The sequence below is a fragment of the Manis pentadactyla genome, chromosome X, assembly GCF_030020395.1.
Source record: "Manis pentadactyla isolate mManPen7 chromosome X, mManPen7.hap1, whole genome shotgun sequence".
Classification (NCBI taxonomy): Eukaryota; Metazoa; Chordata; class Mammalia; order Pholidota; family Manidae; genus Manis; species Manis pentadactyla.
In genome coordinates, this window is record NC_080038.1 from 64139115 (window position 1) to 64162353 (window position 23239).

Below are 23239 nucleotides of genomic sequence, written 5' to 3' on the forward strand. Positions count from 1 at the left end.
ATAAAATATAACCCATTTTCATCACCCCAAAAATTTCTTCTGGTAGTTAAACCCCTTCTCTCAACCCCCAGATCCTGGCAACCACCGATCTGCTTTTCTGTCCCTGTGGTTTTGCCTTTTCAAGAACGTCACATAAGTGGAAGCAAGCAGTGTGTATACTTTTGCATTTGGCTTCCTTCACAGACAGGGACACAGATGGCACTTCTGGAGGTGCAATGTACCATGACTTCTCCCAAGCAGAAGCTACATGGCTCGATCACTTCATAATTATTTGTCAAATTGTAGGTATATGTTTTCGGTAATTATGTACATGTATACAGTGCTTTATAGATATAATTAATGCTTAATTTCAGGTAATTTTTCTTTTACATCTTTATGAGGGCTATGCATTAAATAGCAATTGTTATCCTTTATAAAAGTCCTGAAAATCCTAAGAAGTCAGGATGGCACTTACCTTAGGAGAACTGGGGAGGATAAGTGATTGGCTTTGGCATAAAAAGGGTTCCAAAGGTACTGGCATGTTCTCTAAATCTGAGTGGTGCTTACCAGGGCTTCCACATCACACAAAAGCAGGGGCACCAAGCACCCTGTAGTCATGCCAATGGTGCCCCCAGGAGTCAGGCAGGTAGTGTTCACATGGTCACCCTGGCAGTCCCAGTGTGCCTGGCTGGACGTGGCAAACTTGGGCGAGAGTCTCCTCATTCTAAGTCAGCTGAGAGGCAATTGTAATTACATCTGTGACCTTAAGCTCCCGTTGCCACGCAAGGTAACATGTTAGCCAATTCCAGGAATTAGGACGTGGACATCCTTGGGGACCATTACTCTGCCTACCACACCCTTCTCCCTCTCTAGTGCTCACCTCCTCCTACCTTCCCTGGGTTTGCCAATCCCCCCAAGAGTCCACAGAGAGTGGTTGGCCACTCCTGGTGGTGGTGCTGGTGGCCGTGGGGGTGATGGAGAGGGGCATCTGCCCAGGAGCTGGGTAGGTAGCAGGATGGGGAAGGATGGGGCCTAGGGCTCTCCAGGTGAGCCCCACTGCTTCCTTGGCTGGACAGGAGGCTTGAGGGGAAGGCAACAGTGACACATTGTATTAGGATGGGGGTCTGACCGCCTCATTTCCCCTGGGACCCAGATGTATTTCTTTGATCTATGTGTCAGAATTGGCCACTTATGAATACCCCCTGGACCTGCAAGGCCCTAGCTGGTAGTCTGTGATGTACACTGTTATAGCAATGTTATTGTGTTGTAGTTGGTGTGAATATGGAACAGAGAGACCATGTTCTCAGAGGAGGGAAGGGAGCCTGGCAAAACTAGTCACTGGGGTTGTGTTCATGTTCTCCCATGACTCCTTCAGTGTGCTTCTCCTCATCCTCACCCTTGGTGACCACGCCCCCCAACTCCTGGAGCAGTATCTGTGCTGGACTTCTGCCCATTCATAACTTGCCTGCGTGTCTGGCTGGTTGGAAACCCCAGTTGGAAAGTCTCTGCCAAACTCATTCACTCAGACAGCAGCACGCTGTTACCCTGCCAAGAAATTACCACTGTTGGGTCGGGGTCAAATCTGTAGCCTAAGCAATCCAGTTCACCTTCTCAAGTGAGGGTTTAGAAGTGGAAGCATTGAGTCCCACCAACGTTATTCTGCACCCCTGAGGTCCATGGCTGTCCCATTCGGGACATGGGGGTCTGTCACCTGAGCTCTGGCCACGGGCCTGCAAGAGAGACAGGGTGAGTATGGGGACGGTGGACTGAGTCTGCCCCATTTCCAGGAGAGGGCACCCTACTGCCCATCTGCACTGTGCCCTCCTGCCTGTGTCCTGGCTAGCTCGACTGGGACAGTCTCCTATGTGAGCTCCCTGCTTCTTAGATGAGGGGTGTCCTGGCTACTCTGATGAAGTCGACCTTCCCACTCTCACTCCATCGACACACACAGGAGATGTCAGATACCGCAGGATCACAGACTAGGATCCAGAGCCTCCTCCAAAGACTCCAGCATTATGAGTGTTCCGACATGCCATAGTGCAGTTTGGCAACTTCCCTGTCATTCCCCTCCTGTGCTTTAGGAATTTAACAACACCCCCCGAAACACAGATCCAACCCTTGCTCTTGCTCACTCCATCCTTTCTGGATTCTTGACCAGTCTCTACTCCCCTTATTCTGCAGTCACATCTTTCTCCTTCAAAGGAGATTATCCCCAAACACTATCATTCACCAATCCATACAGGCGCACACATGCCAACCATGAATGTTCCATTCCCCATCATCCCTCCATTTATATATTAAACCCCAGTCACTCGGCAAGGGAGTCTGGCAGAAGCTTCCCTCACTCGGTACCCTCTTGTACTGAAGCCCTAGCCCTGGGTCCTGGTTGAAGGAAGGAGGTGGTCCCCAAATGCGAGCAACAGGGAAATCAAACACGGAGTTCAGATTAAGTCTCATGTGACCTAGAAAGGCCTCTGGAAGATTGAGCTGGGACACCGAAATAGCATTTCCAGGAACATCTGTGTCGTGGGTGTATTTGCTGGGGCTGTGCAAGAACACTGAGACCTAATCAAGCATGTGTGCCATAGAAACTGGCCACTTTCCACTCAAGGGCATGGAGAGGACCAGGCTGGGGGAGGGCTGGTTAGCTGGCTAGGACAGGAGGGAGGTGAAACTCTGGGGGCCAGATCATCCATTTCTAGCTGCTGGATGGGCAGTTTCCCCGAGGTTGGCCCAGAAACACCACGACAGACTCCTTGCTCTGACCTCCAGCCCAGAAACCAACCTGTGCTTTCCCTGTCATGTTCCCTGTACCTCCGCTCTTGCTCTGCAAGCCCCTGGACTGTGAGTTCTGCATCCTCCCCTCTACTGAAGCCAAGGAGGGCAGCCCCATGGGATCAGTAACCAAGTGTCAAAGGTGACGGCTTTGTCAAAGGAGAGGAGGACGTCACATGGGACCATGGGTAACTTATCCTGTGCATGGTAGCACCTGAGGGAGGTAAGGACTCCGCAGAGAACACTGGGCCTTGGGAGAGGGAAGATGAGTCCCACCACATTCTTTAACACCTGCTGAAGCACAGGTGCAGGGAAAGCTGCCAAAGGAAAGCCACAAGGGAGGCCAAGGGCACACGGCCAGCCAGGCAGGGTGGACGGGACAAGCGGGACCGAGATCCCAACCAGGGAGGGGAAGGGGGCTTAGAGCTCTGGAAGGGGGTCTGGGGATCCTGCTGAAGGGTAGGGAGAGGAACAGCAATACCTGGGAACCCAGAGACCCAAGAGGAGGAGATCAGGAGAGAAGCCAAGAGGGCCTGCAGGGGGAAGGGAGGAACTGCTCATGTGGCCAGGCAGAGCCCATACAGAGGCCAGACCCAGGGCCCTCTGGTGGCCTGACTGCAGGGCCCCTACTAGAGGCTGGCCCGGACTCCCCACAGGGAGAAGGCCACTGCGCAATGCCAGAGGTGCTGTTCTGGAAAAGGCTCTGAAGTGGAGCAGCTCCCAGTCCCACCCCTCTCCCACTCCTCCTGGCCCCCAGAGAGCAGACAGACCACAGAATATGAGAGGTACTTTAATTTGAAACTGCTGTGAACTGGGGTGGGGAGGGGGCAAAAGAAGCAGGAGAGGAAGCCCGGCTGAGGCAGAACAAAAGGAGGGACCCAGCTTGGCCACAGCTCCCGGGCTCCACAGCGACCAGCTGCTCCTCTTGTACAAAGACGCTGGGCTCAACCTGTGGAACAGAGCAGAGTCAGGGAAAAGCCTCCAGCCAGGGCCATCCCACAGCCCTCCTCAACAGCCAGGACTATGGGAAGGGGCATGGAGTGTGCAACACTCACTTCAAAGGGCCTGGAACTTGTCAACCAGGGACTGCATGGTCGCTGAAACAGAGAGAGGCCTAAGCAGACGCTGCAGACATGGGGACAGATGAACTCATACCCCATGTCACCCCGGGGGGCACTGCCTAGCCCTGCAACCTGCAACCCCCTGCAGCCCCTGTCCACAGGGCCCAGGACTCACTCACTGACTCACTCACCCACCACCTGAATTAAATGTGGACATGTTTAGTAAATGGGAACTAAAGTGTCAGTTCTTCTCAAGCTTTGGGACATATCAGAACCTCTCAGAACTTGTCATTCATACACACACACACACACCCATACTAGCCATACCAAGCGGCAGGTAAAGGGAAAATCAATGGGGCATCTCTAAACGTCCTGAGAAGAGGAGATTTCATTTTTGCAAAGTGTGATGCAGTGCAGGCGATGCTTTCCCATTTGCACCCCCCACCTGCCACCCCCAGGCTGGTGAACATGCACAGCAGGCTACAGGGCCAGGCCTGCTAGGCTCTCCTCCCCCACAGGAGAGTACCCCCAGCCAGGCCACCCCCTACTCCCTAGACTTGGCACCGAGACTCCACAGTCTGCCTCCTGCCCCTGCCCCAGCCCCAGCCCGAGGTTCCTCATACCGAGTTGCTTTTTTTTTTTTTTTTTTGAGAGGGCATATCTTATATTTATTGATCAAATGGTTGTTAACAACAATAAAATTCTGTATAGGGGACTCAATGCACAAACATTAATCAACCCCAAGCCTAATTCTCAACAGTCTCCAATCTTCTGAAGTATAATGAACAAGTTCTTACATGGTAAACAAATTCTTACATAGTGAATAAGTTCTTACATGGTGAACAGTGCAAGGGCAGACATCACAGAAACTTTCGGTTTTGATCAGGCATTATGAACTATAAACAATCAGGTCAAATATGAATATTCGTTTGATTTTTATACTTGATTTATATGTGGATCCCACATTTCTCCCTTTATCATTATTATTATTTTTTTTTAAAATAAAATGCTGAAGTGGTAGGTAGATGTAAGATAAAGGTAGAAAACTTAGTTTAGTGTTGTAAGAGAGGAAATGTAGTTGATCAGGTGTGTGTCTGTAGACTATGTGTTAATCCAAGCTAGACAAGGGCAATAAAACATCCACGGATGCAGAAGATTTCTCCCAAAACAGGAGGGGAGAGGTTCTAAGCCTCACCTCTGTTGATCCCCAATTTCCCACCTGATGGCCCCCCTGCGACTGTGCCTGTCTTAGGTTGTTCCTCCCTTGAGGAATCTTACCCATCTCCAGCTAACCAGTCATCTTCCGGGGCCATACAGGGAGATGTAAGTTGGTAAGTGAGAGAGAAGCCATATTGTTTGAAAAGGTTAGTTTTTTACTTCTTTGCATATTTATGCCCTGTGGCTTCTATGCCCAGCATTTGTCTTGAGGTATCTTTAGCACTTGGAGGAATTATGATACTCAGTAAATTCGATATGAGGAACGAATTCTATTTAAGGGTTGTAATTAGGAAGGAAGAAGAAAAGCTATAGAGGTAGCAGACGGAAGAAAACATGGGAAGATTGATTATTTCTTTGACATATCTTCTTTTTTTTTTTTTTTTTTTTTTTAGATAATTATTTTTTATTGAAGGGTAGTTGACACACAGTATTACATTACATTAGTTTCAGGTGTACAACACAGTGATTCAACATTTATATACATGATAATTCTAAGTACCAGCTATCACCATACCAAGTTGTTACAATATTTTGACTATATTCCTTATGCTATACATTACATCCCGGTTGCTTATTTATTTTACAATTGGAAGTGTGTACTTTTTCTTGGTTGTTGTTGTTAGGGCATCTCTCATATTTATTGATCAAATGGTTGTTAACAACAATAAAATTTTGTATAGGGGAGTCAATGCTCAATGCACAATCATTAATCCACCCCAAGCCTCATTTTCGTCAGTCTCCAATCTTCTGAAGCATAACGAACAAGTTCTTACATGGAGAACAAATTCTTACATAGTGAATAAGTTACATGGTGAACAGTACAAGGGCAGTCATCACAGAAACTTTTGGTTTTGCTCATGCATTATGAACTATAAACAGTCAGTTCAAATATGAATACCCATTTGATTTTTATACTTGACTTATATGTGGATACCACATTTCTCTCTTTATTATTTTTAATAAGATGCTGAAGTGGTAGGTAGATACAACATAAAGGTAGAAAACATAGTTTAGTGTTGTAAGAGAGCAAATGTAGATGATCAGGTGTGTGCCTGTAGACTATGTGTTAATCCAAGCTAGACAAGGGCAATAAAACATCCACATATGCAGAAGATTTCTCTCAGAACAGGGGGGGTGAGGTTCTAAGCCTCACCTCTGTTGATCCCCAATTTCTCACCTGATGACCCCCCTGCGACTGTGCCTGTCTTAGGTTGTTCCTCCCTTGAGGAATCTTACCCGTCTCTGGCTAACCAGTCATCTTCCGGGGCCATACAGGGAAATGTTAAGTTGGTAAGTGAGAGAGAAGCCTTATTGTTTGAAATGGTTAGCTTTTTATTTCTTTGCATATTTATGCCCTGTGGCTTCTATGCCCAGCATTTGTCTTGAGGTATCTTTACCACTTGGAGGAGTTATGATACTCGGTAAATTTGATATGAGGCATGAATTCTATTTAAGAATTCGTTGTAATTAGGAAGGAAGAAGAAAAGCTATAGAAGTAGCAGGCGGGAGAAAACATGGGAAGATTGATTATTTCTTTGACATATCTTCTTGTAGAGTAACTTCAGCATGTATAGATTTTAAGCTACTACTTAAATTGCGCACACACATTAACATAATAGGAGTATAGTTACAAAACCAAAGCATACCTGTAATTACCAGCCATCTCCAGTGAAACCAAGAAAACCAGTTAGGCACCCTAGGCATTTGTGAAAACTTATCAATGATATGATGGTTATTATCTAACTGAATTTGAATAGTTTGAGAAAAATCAGACAAATTAAAACAACCCATTCCTGGGCACTGTTCACATCCCATATGTTCTTTTAACAGTAAAGAGTCTGTAGTTGTAAGATTTTGGAGCGCTACAATTTGCACTTCTCCTAATTCTTGGTTGAGTTCCAACAGTATAGATCCAGTCAAATTTGTTGTTTTACTGTATGCACAGGCCAGCTTAGATATCTCCTTCATTCCCATGGCAAGTCCAGGAGCTGGTGGGATGAGTGCATCTACAGCTGTAGCAGTGCGTGGATCTTTGTTGGGGTTTTTTGATGATCATCTTCTGGCATGAGTCTTCCCGAGAGTGCTGATGTTGGAAGTTCTCTTTCATATCGTTTCTTAGTTCATTTTCGGGGTAGCCAAATTAGGCTTTGATCCTCTGTATAAACACAAACAGACCCTTTGCCTACCCTTTTATATGTCCTTTATATCATTGTGTAGAACTCATTAGAGGTCACCACATAGGAACTGCATTTTTTTTTAATCATTAATCTACACTTACATGATGAATACTTTGTTTACTAGGCTCTCCCCTATACCAGGTCCCCCCTATATACTCCTTTACAGTCACTGTCCATCAGCGTAGCAACCTGTTGTAGAATCACTACTTGTCTTCTCTGTGTTGTACAGCCCTCCCCTTTCTCCCACCCCGCTATGGATGCTAATCTTAATACCCCCCTACTTCTCCCCCCCTTATCCCTCCCTACCCACCCATCCTCCCCAGTCCCTTTCCCTTTGGTACCTGTTAGTCCATTCTTGAGTTCTGTGATTCTGCTGCTTTTTTGTTCCTTCAGTTTTTCCTTTGTTCTTATATTCCACAGATGAGTGAAATCATTTGGTATTTCTCTTTCTCTGCTTGGCTTGTTTCACTGAGCAAAATACCCTCCAGCTCCATCCATGTTGCTGCAAATGGTTGGATTTGCCCTTTTCTTATGGCTGAGTAGTATTCCATTGTGTATATGTACCACATCTTCTTTATCCATTCATCTATCGATGGACATTTAGGTTGCTTCCAATTCTTGGCTATTGTAAATAGTGCTGCGATAAACATAGGGGTGCACTGATCTTTCTCATACTTGATTGCTGCATTCTTAGGGTAAATTCCTAGGAGTGCAATTCCTGGGTCAAATGGTAAGTCTGTTTTGAGCATTTTGATGTACCTCCATACTGCTTTCCACAATGGTTGAACAAGTTTACATTCCCACCAGCAGTGTAGGAAGGTTCCCCTTTCTCCACAGCCTCGCCAACATTTGTTGTTGTTTGTCTTTTGGATGGCAGCCATCCTTACTGGTGTGAGGTGATACCTCATTGTAGTTTTAATTTGCATTTCTCTGATAATTAGCGATGTGGAGCATCTTTTCATGTGTCTGTTGGCCATCTGTATTTCTTTTTTGGAGAACCGTCTGTTCAGTTCCTTTGCCCATTTTTTAATTGGGTTATTTGTTTTTTGTTTGTTGAGGCATGTGAGCTCTTTATATATTCTGGACGTCAAGCCTTTATCGGATGTGTCATTTTCAAAGATATTCTCCCATACTGTAGGGTTTCTTTTTGTTCTATTGATGGTGTCTTTTGCTGTACAGAAGCTTTTCAGCTTAATATAGTCCCACTTGCTCATTTTTGCTGTTGTTTTCCTTGCCCGGGGAGATATGTTCAAGAAGAGGTCACTCATGTTTATGTCTAAGAGGTTTGTGCCTATGTTTTCTTCCAAGAGTTTAATGGTTTAATGACTTACATTCAGGTCTTTGATCCATTTTGAGTTTACTTTTGTATATGGGGTTAGACGATGGTCCAGTTTCATTCTCCTACATGTAGCTGTCCAGTTTTGCCAGCACCATCTGTTGAAGAGACTGTCATTTCGCCATTGTATGTCCATGGCTCCTTTATCAAATATTAATTGACCATATATGTCTGAGTTAATGTCTGGATTCTCTAGTCTGTTCCATTGGTCTGTGGCTCTGTTCTTGTGCCAGTACCAAATTGTCTTGATTACTATGGCTTTATAATAGAGCTTGAAGTTGGGGAGTGAGATCCCCCCTACTTTATTCTTCTTTCTCAGGATTGCTTTGGCTATTCGGGGTCTTTGGTGGTTCCATATGAATTTTTGAATTATTTGATCCAGTTCATTGAAGAATGTTGCTGGTAGTTTCATAGGGATTGCATCAAATCTGTATATTGCTTTGGGCAGGATGGCCATTTTGACGATATTAATTCTTCCTAGCCACGAGCATGGGATGCGTTTCCATCTGTTAGTGTCCCCTTTAATTTCTTTTAAGAGTGACTTGTAGTTTTCAGAATATAAGTCTTTCACTTCTTTGGTTAGGTTTATTCCTAGGTATTTTATTTTTTTTGATGCAATTGTGAATGGAGTTGTTTTCCTGATTTCTCTTTCTGTTGGTTCATTGTTGGTATATAGGAAAGCCACAGATTTCTGTGTGTTGATTTTGTATCCTGCAACTTTGCTGTATTCCGATATCAGTTCTAGTAGTTCTGGGGTGGAGTCTTTAGGGTTTTTTATGTACAGTATCATGTCATCTGCAAATAGTGACAGTTTGACTTCTTCTTTGCCAATCTGGATTCCTTGTATTTTTTTGTTTTGTCTGATTGCCGTGGCTAGGACCTCTAGTACAATGTTAAATAACAGTGGGGAGAGTGGGCATCCCTGTCTAGTTCCCGATCTCAGCGGAAATGCTTTCAGCTTCTCGCTATTCAATATAATGTTGGCTGTGGGTTTTTCATAGATGGCCTTTATTTTGTTGAGGTACTTGCCCTCTATTCCCATTTTGCTGAGAGTTTTTATCATGAATGGATGTTGAACTTTGTCAAATGCTTTTTCAGCATCTATGGAGATGATCATGTGGTTTTTGTCTTTCTTTTTGTTGATGTGGTGGATGATATTGATGGACTTTCGAATGTTGTGCCATCCTTGCATCCCTGGGATGAATCCCACTTGGTCATGGTGTACGATGGTTTTGATGTATTTTTGAATTCGGTTTGCTAAAATTTTGTTGAGTATTTTTGCGTCTACGTTCATCAGGGATATTGGTCTGTAGTTTTCTTTTTTGGTGGTGTCTTTGCCTGGTTTTGGTATTAGGGTGATGTTAGCTTCATAGAATGAGTTTGGGAGTATCCCCTCCTCTTCTATTTCTTGGAAAACTTTAAGGAGAATGGGTATTATGTCTTCCCTGTATGTCTGATAAAATTCCGAGGTAAATCCATCTGGCCCGGGGGTTTTGTTCTTTGGTAGTTTTTTGATTACCGCTTCAATTTCGTTGCTGGTAATTGGTCTGTTTAGATTTTCTGTTTCTTTTTGGGTCAGTCTTGGAAGGTTGTATTTTTCTAGGAAGTTGTCCATTTCTCCTAGGTTTCCCAGCTTGTTAGCATATAGGTTTTCATAGTAGTCTCTAATAATTCTTTGTATTTCTGCGGGATCTGTTGTGATTTTTCCTTTCTCATTTCTGATACTGTTGATTTGTGTTGACTCTCTTTTCCTCTTAATAAGTCTGGCTAGAGGCTTATCTATTTTGTTTATTTTCTCGAAGAACCAGCTCTTGGTTTCATTGATTTTTGCTATTGTTTTATTCTTCTCAATTTTATTTATTTCTTCTCTGATCTTTATTATGTCCCTCCTTCTGCTGACCTTAGGCCTCATTTGTTCTTCTTTTTCCAATTTTGATAGTTGTGACATTAGACCGTTCATTTGGGATTGCTCTTCCTTTTTTAAATATGCTTGGAGTGCTATATACTTTCCTCTTAAGACTGCTTTTGCTGTGTCCCACAGAAGTTGGGGCTTAGTGTTGTTGTCATTTGTTTCCATATATTGCTGGATCTCCATTTTGATTTGGTCATTGATCCATTGATTATTTAGGAGCGTGTTGTTTAGCCTCCATGTGTTTGTGAGCCTTTTTGCTTTCTTTGAACAGTTTATTTCTAGTTTAATGCCTTTGTGGTCTGAAAAGTTGGTTGGTAGGATTTCAATCTTTTGGAATTTACTGAGGCTCTTTTTGTGTCCTAGTATGTGGTTTATTCTGGAGAATGTTCCATGTGCACTTGAGAAGAACGTGTATCCTGTTGCTTTTGGATGTAGAGTTCTGTAGATGTCTATTAGGTCCATCTGTTCTAGTGTGTTGTTCAGTGCCTCTGTGTCCTTACTTATTTTCTGTCTGGTGGATCTGTCCTTTGGAGTGAGTGGTGTGTTGAAGTCTCCTAGAATGAATGCATTGCATTCTATTTCCTCCTTTAGTTCTGTTAATATTTGTTTCAGGTATGTTGGTGCTCCTGTATTGGGTGCATATATATTTATAATGGTTATATCTTCTTGATGGACTGAGCCCTTTATCATTATGTAATGTCCTTCTTTGTCTTTTGTTACTTTCTTTATTTTGAAGTCTGTTTTGTCTGATACCAGAATTGCAACACCTGCTTTCTTCTCTCTGTTGTTTGCTTGAAATATCTTTTTCCATCCCTTGACTTTAAGTCTGTGCGTGTCTTTGGGTTTGAGGTGAGTCTCTTGTAAGCAGCATATGGATGGATCTTGCTTTTTTATCCATTCTATTACTCTGTGTCTTTTGATTGGTGCATTCAGTCCATTTACATTTAGGGTGATTATTGAAAGGTATGAATTTATTGCCATTGCAGGCTTTAAGTTTGTGGTTACCAAAGGTTTAGGGTTAGCTTCTTTACTGTCTTACTGTCTAACTTAACTCGCTTGTTGAGCTATTATAAACACAATCTGATGATTCTTTATTTCTCTCCCTTCTTATTCCTCCTCCTCCCTTCTTCATATGTTGGGTGTTTTGTTGTGTGCTCTTTTTAGGAGTGCTCCCATCTAGAGCAGTCCCTGTAGGATGCCCTGTAGAGGTGGTTTGTGGGAGGCAAATTCCCTCAACTTTTGCTTGTCTGGGAATTGTTTAATCCCTCCTTCATATTTAAATGATATTCGTGCTGGATACAGTAGTCTTGGTTCGAGGCCCTTCTGTTTCATTGCATTAAGTATATCATGCCATTCTCTTCTGGCCTGTAGGGTTTCTGTTGAGAAGTCTGATGATAGCCTGATGGGTTTTCCTTTGTAGGTAACCTTTTTTTCTCTCTGGCTGCTTGTAATACTTTGTCCTTGTCTTTGATCTTTGCCATTTTAATTATTATGTGTCTTGGTGTTGCCCTCCTTGGATCCCTTGTCATGGGAGTTCTGTGTACCTCTGTGGTCTGAGAGGCCATTTCTTCCCCTAGTTTGGGGAAATTTTCAGCAATTATTTCTTCAAAGACATTTTCTATCCCCTTTTCTCTCTCTACTTCTTCTGGAATGCCTATGATTCTTATATTATTTCTTTTATATTGATCACTCAGCTCTCTTAAAATTCTTTCATTCCTGGAGATCCTTTTATCTCTCTCTGCATCAGCTTCTCTGCGTTCCTGTTCTCTGTTTTCTAGTCCATTAATGGTCTCTTGCATCTCGTCCATTCTGTTTTGAAGTCCTTCCAGAGCTTGTTTTATTTCTGAATTCTCCTTCCTTAGTTCTTGCATATTTCTCTGCAAGTCCATCAGCATGGTTATGACTTTTGTTTTGAATTCTTTTTCAGGTAGACTGGCTAAATCTATCTCCCCAGATTCCTTCTCAGGGGAAGATGTAGCAGATGCCGAAGCTGTCTGGGTTAGTCTTGTCTGGATCATATTTTTTTGCCTTTTCATGTTGACAGGTGCTATTGACTGTCAGCTGGGAGGGCCAAAATTTTCACTTACTACTGGCCTTTCTTTACTGGGGCAACTGCGACCCCTAGTGGCTTGTGTTGGGTAATTGCGTGTAGAGTGGGTCTTTGTGTCTTGCCTGGCCGGGAGGGAGAAATTTCCCTTTCTGTGGGCGGAATTTGTCTCAGGCTGCTTCTCTGCTTTCGCAGCGCCCGGTGGGGTGATGGATGGGGGGGCTGCTTGACTGTTTGCCTCCGTGAGGGGTCTCAGAGCTGTTGCCCAGGGGGTTAGTGCACCCGGTTTTCCCTGTAATTTCCAGCTGCTGTACTGTGACCTGGGTTTTTTCCGTCAAGCTGTTAAGTCCCTGTCCCTTTAAGACTTTCAAAAAGCCCCCGCTTTTCTTTGTCACAGGGGCATCAGCTTCAGCACCCGCTCAGAGGTCTTACTCCCTGTTCTCCCAGTATCCAGGGCCCCCTGGGCATCTACTGTGTCTGCGCTCTGGCCCGGATGGCTGGGGCTGGGTGTTCGGCAGTCCTGGGCTCCGTCTCCCTCCCGCTCTGCCTATTGTTCTCCCGCCGGGAGCTGGGGGGAGGGGCGCTCGGGTTCCGCAGGGCCGGTGCTTGTATCTTACCCCTTTCACCAGTCGCTGGGTTCTCGCTGGTGTAGCTGCAGTCTGGCCACTGTCCTGCGTCTTCTGGTCTCTCTTTTAGGGCTAGTTGTGTTTGTTGTATTTTCAAAAGTATATATGTTTTTGGGAGGAGATTCCCACTGTCCTACTCACGCCGCCATGTTGGCTCCGCCCCCTGACATATCTTCTTGTAGAGTAATTTAAGCATGTATAGGTTTTAAACTAATTAAATTGCACACACACATTAACATAATAGGAATACAGTTACGTAACCAAAGCAGATATATAATTACGAGCCATCTACAGTGAGGCCAAGAAAACCAATTAGGCACCCTAGGCATTTGTGAAAATTTGTCTATGATATGATGGATATTGTCCAACTGTACTGGAACAGTCTGAGAGAAATCAGACAAATTAAAACAACCCATTCCTGGGGAATATTCACATCCCTTATGTTCTTTTAACAGTAGATAGTCTGTAGTTGTAAGATTTTGGAGCGCTTGAACTTGCACTTCTCCTAATTCTTGGTTGAGTTCCAACAGTGTAGATCCAGTCAAATTTGTTGTTTTGCTGTACGCACAGGCCAGCTTAGATATCTCCTTCTTCATTCCCATGGCAACTCCAGGAACCGGTGGAATTATTGCAGCTATGACTGCAGCATCACCTGGATCTTTGTTGAGGTTTTTTGATGATCATCTTCTGGTATGACTCTTCCAGAGAGTGCTGATGTTGGAAGTTCTTCTTCATATCGTATCTTAGTTCATTTTCTGGGTAGCCAAATTAGGCTTTGATCCTCTGTATAAACACAAACAGACCCTTTGCCCACACTTTGATATGCCCTTTATACCATTGTGTAGAAGTCATTGGAGGTCACCACACAGGAACTGCTTTTTTATTTTTATTTTTTTAAGAGAAAGGAATATTATCAGAAAAGTGGGCCTCCATAGCCAATCATCTGACACCCTTTAAGTGATCAAAATTAAGGATATTTAAAGCATGCATTAATCATTGATTTACATTTAGTTTTATCCTATCATGGAGTAATCCCCCTTTTCTTTCTTTCTTTCTTTTTTTTTTGTTATCTTTAATCGACACTTACATGAAGAATATTATGTTTACTAGGCTCTCCCCTATACCAGGTCACCGCTATAAACCCCTTTACAGTCACTGTCCATCAGCATAGCTAAATGTAGTAGAATCACTACTTGTCTTCTCTGTGTTGTTCAGCCCTCCCATTTCTCCCACCCCCCCCATGCATGCTGATCTTAATACCACCTTCTTCCTCCCCCCCTTATCCCTCCCTACCCACCCATCCTCCCCAGTCCCTTTCCCTTTGGTACCTGTTAGTCCATTCTTGGGTTCTGTGATTCCACTGTTGTTTTGTTCCTTCAGTTTCTCCTTTGTTCTTATACTCCACAGATGAGTGAAATCACTTGGTATTTCTCTTTCTCCGCTTGGGTTATTTCACTGAGCATAATACCCTCCAGCTACATCCATGTTGCTGCAAATGGTTGGATTTGCCCTCTTCTTATGGCTGAGTAGTATTCCATTGTGTATATGTACCACATCTTCTTTGTCCATTCATCTACCGATGGACATTTAGGTTGTTTCCAATTCTTGGCTATTGTAAATAGTGCTGCGATAAACATAGGGGTGCATTGGTCTTTCTCAAACTTGATTGCTGCGTTCTTAGGGTAAATTCCTAGGAGTGCAATTCCTGGGTCAAATGGTAAGTCTGTTTTGAGCATTTGATGAACCTCCATACTGCTTTCCACAATGGTTGAACTAGTTTACATTCCCACCAGCAGTGTAGAAGGGTTCCCCTTTCTCCACAACCTTGCCAACATTTGTTGTTGTTTGTCTTTTGGATGGCAGCCATCCTTACTGGTGTGAGGTGATACCTCATTGTAGTTTTAATTTGCATTTCTCTGATAATTAGCGATGTGGAGCATCTTTTCATGTGTCTGTTGGCCATCTGTATTTCTTTTTTGGAGAACTGTCTGTTCAGTTCCTCTGCCCATTTTTTAATTGGATTATTTGATTTTTGTTTGTTGAGGCGTGTGAGCTCTTTATATATTTTGGATGTCAAGCCTTTATCGGATCTGTCATTTACAAATATATTCTCCCATACTGTAGGGTTCCTTTTTGTTCCATTGATGGTGTCTTTTGCTGTACAGAAGCTTTTCAGCTTAATATAGTCCCACTTGTTCATTTTTGCTGTTGTTTTCCTTGCCCGGGGAGATATGTTCTAGAAGAGGTCACCCATGTTTATGTCTAAGAGGTTTTTGCCTATGTTTTTTTCCAAGAGTTTAATGGTTTCATGGTTTACATTCAGGTCTTTGATCCATTTTGAGTTTACTTTTATGCGTGGGGTTATACAATGGTCCAGTTTCATTCTCCTACATGTAGCTGTCCAGTTTTGCCAGCACCATCTGTTGAAGAGACTGTCATTTTGCCATTGTATGTCCATGGCTCCTTTATCAAATATTAATTGACCATATATGTTTGGGTTAATGTCTGGAGTCTCTAGTCTGTTCCACTGGTCTGTGGCTCTGTTCTTGTGCTAGTACCAAAATGTCTTGATTACTATGGCTTTATAGTAGAGCTTGAAATTGGGGAGTGACATCCCCCCTACTTTATTCTTCTTTCTCAGGATTGCTTTGGCTATTCGGGGTCTTTGGTGTTTCCATATGAATTTTTGAATTATTTGTTTTAGTTCATTGAAGAATGTTGCTGGTAATTTGATAGGGATTGCATCAAATCTGTATATCGCTTTGGGCAGGATGGCCATTTTGACGATATTAATTCTTCCTAGCCATGAGCATGGGATGAGTTTCCATTTGTTAGTGTCCCCTTTAATTTCTCTTAAGAATGACTTGTAGTTTTCAGAGTATAGGTCATCCACTTCTTTGGTTAGATTTATTCCTAGGTATTTTATTCTTTTTGATGCAATTGTGAATGGAATTGTTTTCCTGATTTCTCTTTCTATCAGTTCATTGTTAGTGTATAGGAAAGCTACAGATTTCTGTGTGTTAATTTTGTATCCTGCAACTTTGCTGTATTCCGATATCAGTTCTAGTAGTTTTGGGGTGGAGTCGTTTGGGTTTTTTATGTACAATATCATGTCATCTGCAAATAGTGACAGTTTAACTTCTTCTTTACCAATCTGGATCCCTTGTATTTCTTTGTTTTGTCTGATTGCCGTGGCTAGGACCTCCAGTACTATGTTAAATAGCAGTGGGGAGAGTGGGCATCCCTGTCTAGTTCCCGATCTCAGAGGAAAAGCTTTCAGCTTCTCGCTGTTGAGTATAACGTTGGCTATGGGTTTATGATATATGGCCTTTATTATGTTGAGGTACTTGCCCTCTATTCGCATTTTGCTGAGAGTTTTTATCATGAATGGATGTTGAACTTTGTCAAATGCTTTTTCAGCATCTATGGAGATGATCATGTGGTTTTTGTCTTTCTTTTTGTTGATGTGGTGGATGATGTTGATGGACTTTCGAATGTTGTACCATCCTTGCATCCCTGGGATGAATCCCACTTGGTCATGGTGTATGATCCTCTTGAAGTATTTTTGAATTCGGTTTGCTAATATTTTGTTGAGTATTTTTGCATCTACATTCATCAGGGATATTGGTCTGTAATTTTTTTTGGTGGGGTCTTTGCTTGGTTTTGGTATTAGGGTGATGTTGGCTTCATAGAATGAGTTTGGGAGTATTCCCTCCTCTTCTATTTTTTGGAAAACTTTAAGGAGAATGGATATTATGTCTTCTCTGTGTGTCTGATAAAATTCCGAGGTAAATCTGTCCAGCCAGGGTGTATTGTTCTTGGGTAGTTTTTTGATTACCGTTTCAATTTCTTTGCTCGTAATTGGTTTGTTTAACTTTTGTGTTTCTTCCTTGGTCAGTCTTGGAAGGTTGTATTTTTCTAGGAAGTTGTCCATTTCTTCTAGGTTTTCCACCTTGTTGGCATATAGGTTTTCATAGTAGTCTTTAATAATTCTTTGTATTTCTGTGGAGTCTGTCGTGATTTTTCCGTTCTCATTTGTGATTCTGTTGATTTGTGTTGATTCTCAGTTTGTCTTAATAAGTTTGGCTAGAGGCTTATCTATTTTGTTTATTTTCTCAAAGAACCAACTCTTGGTTTCATTGATTTTTGCTATTGTTTTATTATTCTCAATTTTGTTTATATCTTCTCTGATCCTTATTATGTCCCTCCTTCTGCTGACTTTAGGGCTCATTTGTTCTTCTTTTTCCAATTTCGATAATTGTGATGTTAGACTATTCATTTGGGATTGTTCTTGCTTCTTCAAGTGTGCCTGGATCGCTATATACTTTCCTCTTAAGACTGCTTTCTCTATGTCCCACAGAAGTTGGGGCTTTGTGTTATTGTTGTCATTTGTTTCTATATATTCCTTGATCTCTATTTTAATTTGTTCATTGATCCATTGATTATTTAGGAGCATGTTGTTAAGCCTCCATGTGTTTGTGAGCCTTTTTGTTTCCTTGTAGAATTTATTTCTAGTTTTATACCTTTGTGGTCTGAAAAGTTGGTTGGTAGAATTTCAATATTTTGTATTTTTCTGAGGCTCTTTTTGTGGGCTATTATGTGGTCTATTCTGCAGAATGTTCCATGTGCACTTGAGAAGAATGTATATCCTGTTGCTTTCGGATGTAGAGTTCTATAGATGTCTATTAGGTCCATCCGCTCTACTGTGTTGTTCAGTACTTCTGTGTCCTTACTCATTTTCTGCTTGGTGGATCTATCCTTTGGGGTGAGTGGTGTGTTGAAGTCTCCTAGAATGAATGCATTGAAGTCTATTTCCCCCTTTAGTTCTGTTAGTATTTGTTTCACATATGCTGGTGCTCCTGTGTTGGGTGCATATATATTTAGAATGGTTATATCCTCTTGTTGGACTGAGCCCTTTATCATTATGTAGTGTCCTTCTTTATCTCTTGTTACTTTCTTTGTTTTGAAGTCTATTTTGTCTGATATTAGTACTGCAACTCCTGCTTTCTTCTTGCTGTTGTTTGCCTGAAATATGTTTTTCCATCCCTTGACTTTTGGTCTGTACATGTCTTTGGGTTTGAGGTGAGTTTCTTGTAAGCAGCATATAGATGGGTCTTGCTTTTTTATCCATTCTATTACTCTGTGTCTTTTGATTGCTGCATTAAGTCCATTTACATTTAGGGTGACTATTGAAAGATATGTACTTATTGCCATTTCAGGCTTTAAATTCGTGGTTACCAAAGGTTCAAGTTTAGCCTCTTTAGTATCTTACTGCCTAACTTAACTCGCTTATTGAGCTGTTATATACAGTGTCTGGAGATTCTTTTCTTCTCTCCCTTCTTATTCCTCCTCCTCCATTCTTCCTATGTTGGGTGTTTTGTTCTGTGCTCTTTCTAGGAGTGCTCCCATCTAGAGCAGTCCCTGTAAGATGTCCTGTAGAGGTGGTTTGTGGGAAGCAAATTCCCTCAGCTTTTGCTTGTCTGGGAATTGTTTAATTCCCACCATCATATTTAAATGATTGTCGTGCTGGATACAGTATCCTTGGTTCAAGGCCCTTCTGTTTCATTGCATTAAATATATCATGCCATTCTCTTCTGGCCTGTATATCTGTTGAGAAGTCTGATGTTAGCCTGATGGGTTTTCCTTTATAGGTTACCTTTTTCTCTCTAGCTGCCTTTAAAACTCTTTCCTTGTCCTTGATCTTTGCCAATTTAATTATTATGTGTCTTGGTGTTGTCCTCTTTGGATCCTTTCTGTTGGGGGTTCTGTGTATTTCCGTGTTCTGTTCGATTATTTCCTCCCCCAGTTTGGGGACGTTTTCAGCAATTATTTCTTCCAAGATACTTTCCATCCCTTTTTCTCTCTCTTCTTCTTCTGGTACCCCTATAATACAGATATTGTTCCTTTTGGATTGGTCACACAGTTCTCTTATTATTGTTTCATTCCTGGAGATCCTTTTATCTCTCACTATGTCAGCTTCTATGCGTTCCTGTTCTCTGGTTTCAATTCCATGAATGGCCTCTTGCATCTTATCCATTCTGCTTATAAATCCTTCCAGAGTTTGTTTCATTTCTGTAATCTCCTTTCTGGCATCTGTGATCTCCCTCCGGAGTTCATTCCATATCTCTTGCATATTTCTCTGCATCTCTGTCAGCATGTTTATGATTTTTATTTTGAATTCTTTGTCAGGGAGACTGGTTAGGTCTGTCTCCTTCTCTGGTGTCTCTGTGATGTTGGTTTGCCTGTAATTTTGTCTTTTCGTGGTGATAGGAATAGTTTGCAGAGCTGGGATGAGTGACGGCTGGAAGAACTTCCCTTCTTGTTGGTTTGTGGCCCTCCTCTCCTGGGAGAACAGCAACCTCTAGTGGCTTGTGCTGGGTAGCTGCTTGCAGACAGGGCTTCTGCTTCCTGCCCGGCTGCTATGGAGTTTATCTCCACTGTTGCTGTGGGCATGGCCTGGCTCGGGCTGCCCCTTCACGAGGCGCTGGGTTCTCGCAGGTGTGGATGTGGTCTGGATGTTGTCCTGTGTCCTCTGGTCTTTATTCTAGGAAGAATTGTCTTTGTTATATTTTCATAGATATATGTGGTTTTGGGAGGAGATTTCCGCTGCTCTACTCGCGGCCATCTTGGCTCCACCTCTCGAGTTGCTTTTTAAGCTCATCTATTTCTCTCTGTAGCACCACACACTAGGCTGGCAGACAGCAGAGAAGAAGAAATGGTTAGAATGCTCTAACCTCCTGTATCCTTGACCTCCCACCTGCCCGCCCTCCCCCCTCCCCAGGCCCTCCATCCCGAAGCCCAGTGGCCAGACTGGCATGGGCTCCTCTGTGGAAAGGAGGTGCCCTCCCTCCGTGGGGTGCAGGACTGGGGAGGGGGCACGTCAGTTTAACCTGGACTTGGATCCCACCATCTAACTTGGGCCTGTGCTCCTAGGAGCCAGGGGAAGCATTACCTGACAACATCCCTGTGCTCCAGCAGGTTGCTGCTGCCTTTCTGGTCTTAGGGAGATGTCTAGTGGTTCCTGGTCACCTGAGAGGGAAAGAACACAAAATCCAGCTTCTGAGGCTCCCAGTAAGGCAGAAAGGGCTTAGCTGGGTCCAACACGAGGCAGCACCACCCTCTGCTGGCAACAAGTTGACCCTGCTCTGCCCAGCTGCTGCAGCCTCCCCTCTGGGCATGCATCCCCTGTTCCTCTGGGGAAGCCCATCTGCAACTGTGCTCGCCCAGGACCCCAAGGGCTGTGGCTCTGGGTGGCACCCTCCCAGAGCTGAAGCCACAGCCAGCCCCTGGGATGAGCAGCATGGCCAAACAGGACTTAACAGAAAACGCTTGGCTCCACTCAGAGTCGATGTCCAGAGGTGCACTTTATGGCACTGCCACCAATCGCCCCTTGCCACCCAAACCCCACGCACACGATGGCTAGCCCTGTCCACACCCCATTTCCTGTGTGAGAAGCTGCCCCGGCAGGCAGGTTGTCAGGGAGCGAGGCTGAGACCCCAGCAGAGCCAGAGCTTCCCTCCTCATGCCCTCTCCCCTCCCCTCTTATCAAACCCACAAGACTCACCAGAGGGTGCCGGCCCTCTGGGCATGATGTCTTCCTGGATCGGGGTCAAGGGCTGTGAGTTTCCTGGAACCTGGGGGACTCTGGTGTCCAGGTTGCCAATGTGGCATTCTCCACAATGCATACACAGACAACATGGCCCTGGCCTGGGTGTTGGAGGCTAAAACAAAAATTTCTCACTGGTAGGGGGCGGAGGGGGTACCTGCACGTGTGTGCTTAGGGCTGGGGTGAGGCAGGGAACAGAAGGAAATTCAGAGGCTGACCTCATTAGCACCTTTGTCCTTCAGTCAGCCCCAGGCCAGGAGGCAGAGCTGAGCTAGGTGGGGGAACAGTGGGGCACTGAGAAAGCCCAGGCCCCTGTGAGGCAGGCTGGGGGAATAGCTAGGATGTAGGAATCAGGAAACTGACAATGGAGATCTAAACACTGAACCTGTGCCTCCCAAACTCTGAAGGGGTCCCCAATCCAAATCAGCCACCAGCCCTCCCTTCCCTTCCATCCCAGCCCCCCTGGGGGAGAGGGCAGGAAACCTGCAGACAAGGGTCAGTCTGGAATGGCGCCGGCACACCTGCAGCATCATCCTCCTGTCTGCCCCTACTGAAACGACCCCAATCTGGCATCCTAACGACCCAGGGTGCCCAGGGACAACCGCTGAGGGGTGGACAGTGGAGGTCAAGAGGTGGTGGTATGGGGGTGGGGGGAGGGGAGAAGCATGGGGAGGGAGAGGAGCAGCAGCATGGCCTACTCACTTGGCCCTTTGGGACTGGGTCTCCATCTGGATCGTTATCTCCTCCCACCAGCAGCTCAATCTCTCGTGTCCTCCTGGCCACAGAATTCTTCCCAGCACCCCTGTGCTTGGAGTGTTTGGCGAACAAGTGGACCAACGAATACCTCTTGGACTTCCCAGGCAGTGGAACACCAGAGACTGGGGGGAAGGTGGCTGTCTCCAGGGGAGCTGCTGGGACTCTCTGGCCCCAGGAAGGGAAGGTTTTCCCCAGAGTACCTTTGGAGACATCCTCTGGGGATTTCTTCCCCTGGGCCACCTTCTCCATAGGAGTGGCCTGGTACAGGCCGCCTGTGCTGGCCGCGCCGACAGCAGTTCCCACTCCTGCTCCAGGGTAGCTGGGCCTGCTCCCCACCTTCTCCCAGAACACACTCTGCATTTTCTTAGCGGAAGAGATGTCCAGCTGGCCAAGAGCCTGCCTTTCCACAGCTGAAGTGAACCCTCGGGGAGCTGAGGACAGGACAGAGCCTGGCACATGAGGGAAATTCTCGCTGAGGTGTAAATTCGAGCATCTGGGTGTGTTCCTGGAAACCTCGGGGCTGCTGGGCTTGACCTGCCCTCCTTCTTTGGGGTAAAGGCTCATCCTCATCAGCTGGATCTCACCCAACTCATCTGATGAGTTGGGGTCCCAAGGTGGCCCAGTCTGGCCCTCTGCCCAGGGCCGCTGTCGACCCACACCGACCTTCCGCCTACTCCTTCTGCCTCTCTTAGACAACCTCTCCCAGGCCCAGGGCTCGTCGAACGCATCCAGCCGGAGCAGGGTGGCAGAAGCTGCCTGCGATTCCACACAGCCAAGGGCAAGTGCACCCCCACCACCGGGCCCTGCCTCTGGGCCTGGCCACTTGACCAAGCCCTCAGAGGCACAGCTCTCTGGGGATGGCTTTCTGCACCCGCTCGGGGTACCCCGGTCACTCAGCTGCTGCGTGACGGCCGCCGCTACAGACTCGTCAGCGAGGTGGGATGCGTAGTGCAGAGCGTCTCTCTTGTCCTGGGCCAGGGAGCCAGGTCGGCCTTCACGGCCCCAAAGCATGGGCCCTCCCACCTCCATCACTTCCCGCTTGGACTCGAAGCCCTCGGGGTCCAGGAACCCGCCCTTGCCGCCGCAGGGGGCCCCCCTTTCAAGGCCTAGCGCCGGTCCCCCACAGGGCTCCGGGATCTGCGGGGTGGACGCCGGCCTGCTTCCCACCCTTTGAGCCGAAACCGCCCCACATGCAGACATTTTGTCGGGGGGAGCTCATGCTGCACATGTGCGCAGGCCGGCTCCCAGGCAACGACCTCCAAGGTCACTGCCCCTGCAATAGTGGCTCCAGGCTCTGAGTGTGCAGGTGCCTCATGAGATTGCATCAAACCTCGCGTGCCCTCCGCTCATTGGCCTGCCCCGCCCCTCCCCCCACTGCTCCCCCCACCCCGCCCCTTCCCCCACTGCCCCTGCCCCTCCCCCCGCCAACCAGCAAGCCTTGCTGGCCCGCCCCTCTAGGCCTTAGCCAATAGGGCCGGGGTCTTTGCTCCATGGCCAAACAAGCCCTTGGTCCCTCTGGACTGGAGTCAGCGGGTCACGTCTCTCGTTCCACCTCTTCCAAGTCTGGCTTCACCTGGTCGGGAACCTATGTCCCAATTTCCAATCAGAGGCTCAGCTCTGAGCGTCTGCTTCCCATCCTCAAAGCCGGGCAATGACGGCACCTGTTAGTGAGGCTGGGAGGCATGAAACGTCACGATGGAGGTGAAGCACCTGGCGCAGAGGGGTGCTGCCAGCCGCCATCCCACA

General features: G+C 45.5%; 1 protein-coding gene across 1 annotated transcript; it reads right to left on the bottom strand.

Annotated features, from left to right (window-relative positions):
* Positions 1-19751: 19751 nt before the first annotated feature.
* LOC118915312 (uncharacterized protein CXorf49 homolog) lies at positions 19752-22693 on the bottom strand (the record flags this gene model as incomplete). Its single annotated transcript, XM_057495357.1, has 4 exons — positions 21440-22693; positions 20696-20852; positions 20084-20160; positions 19752-19817 (listed from the first exon to the last, which is right to left on the bottom strand). Coding segments are annotated over exons 1-4 (1554 nt in total), but the record flags the coding sequence as incomplete, so codon positions are not given.
* Positions 22694-23239: the final 546 nt, after the last annotated feature.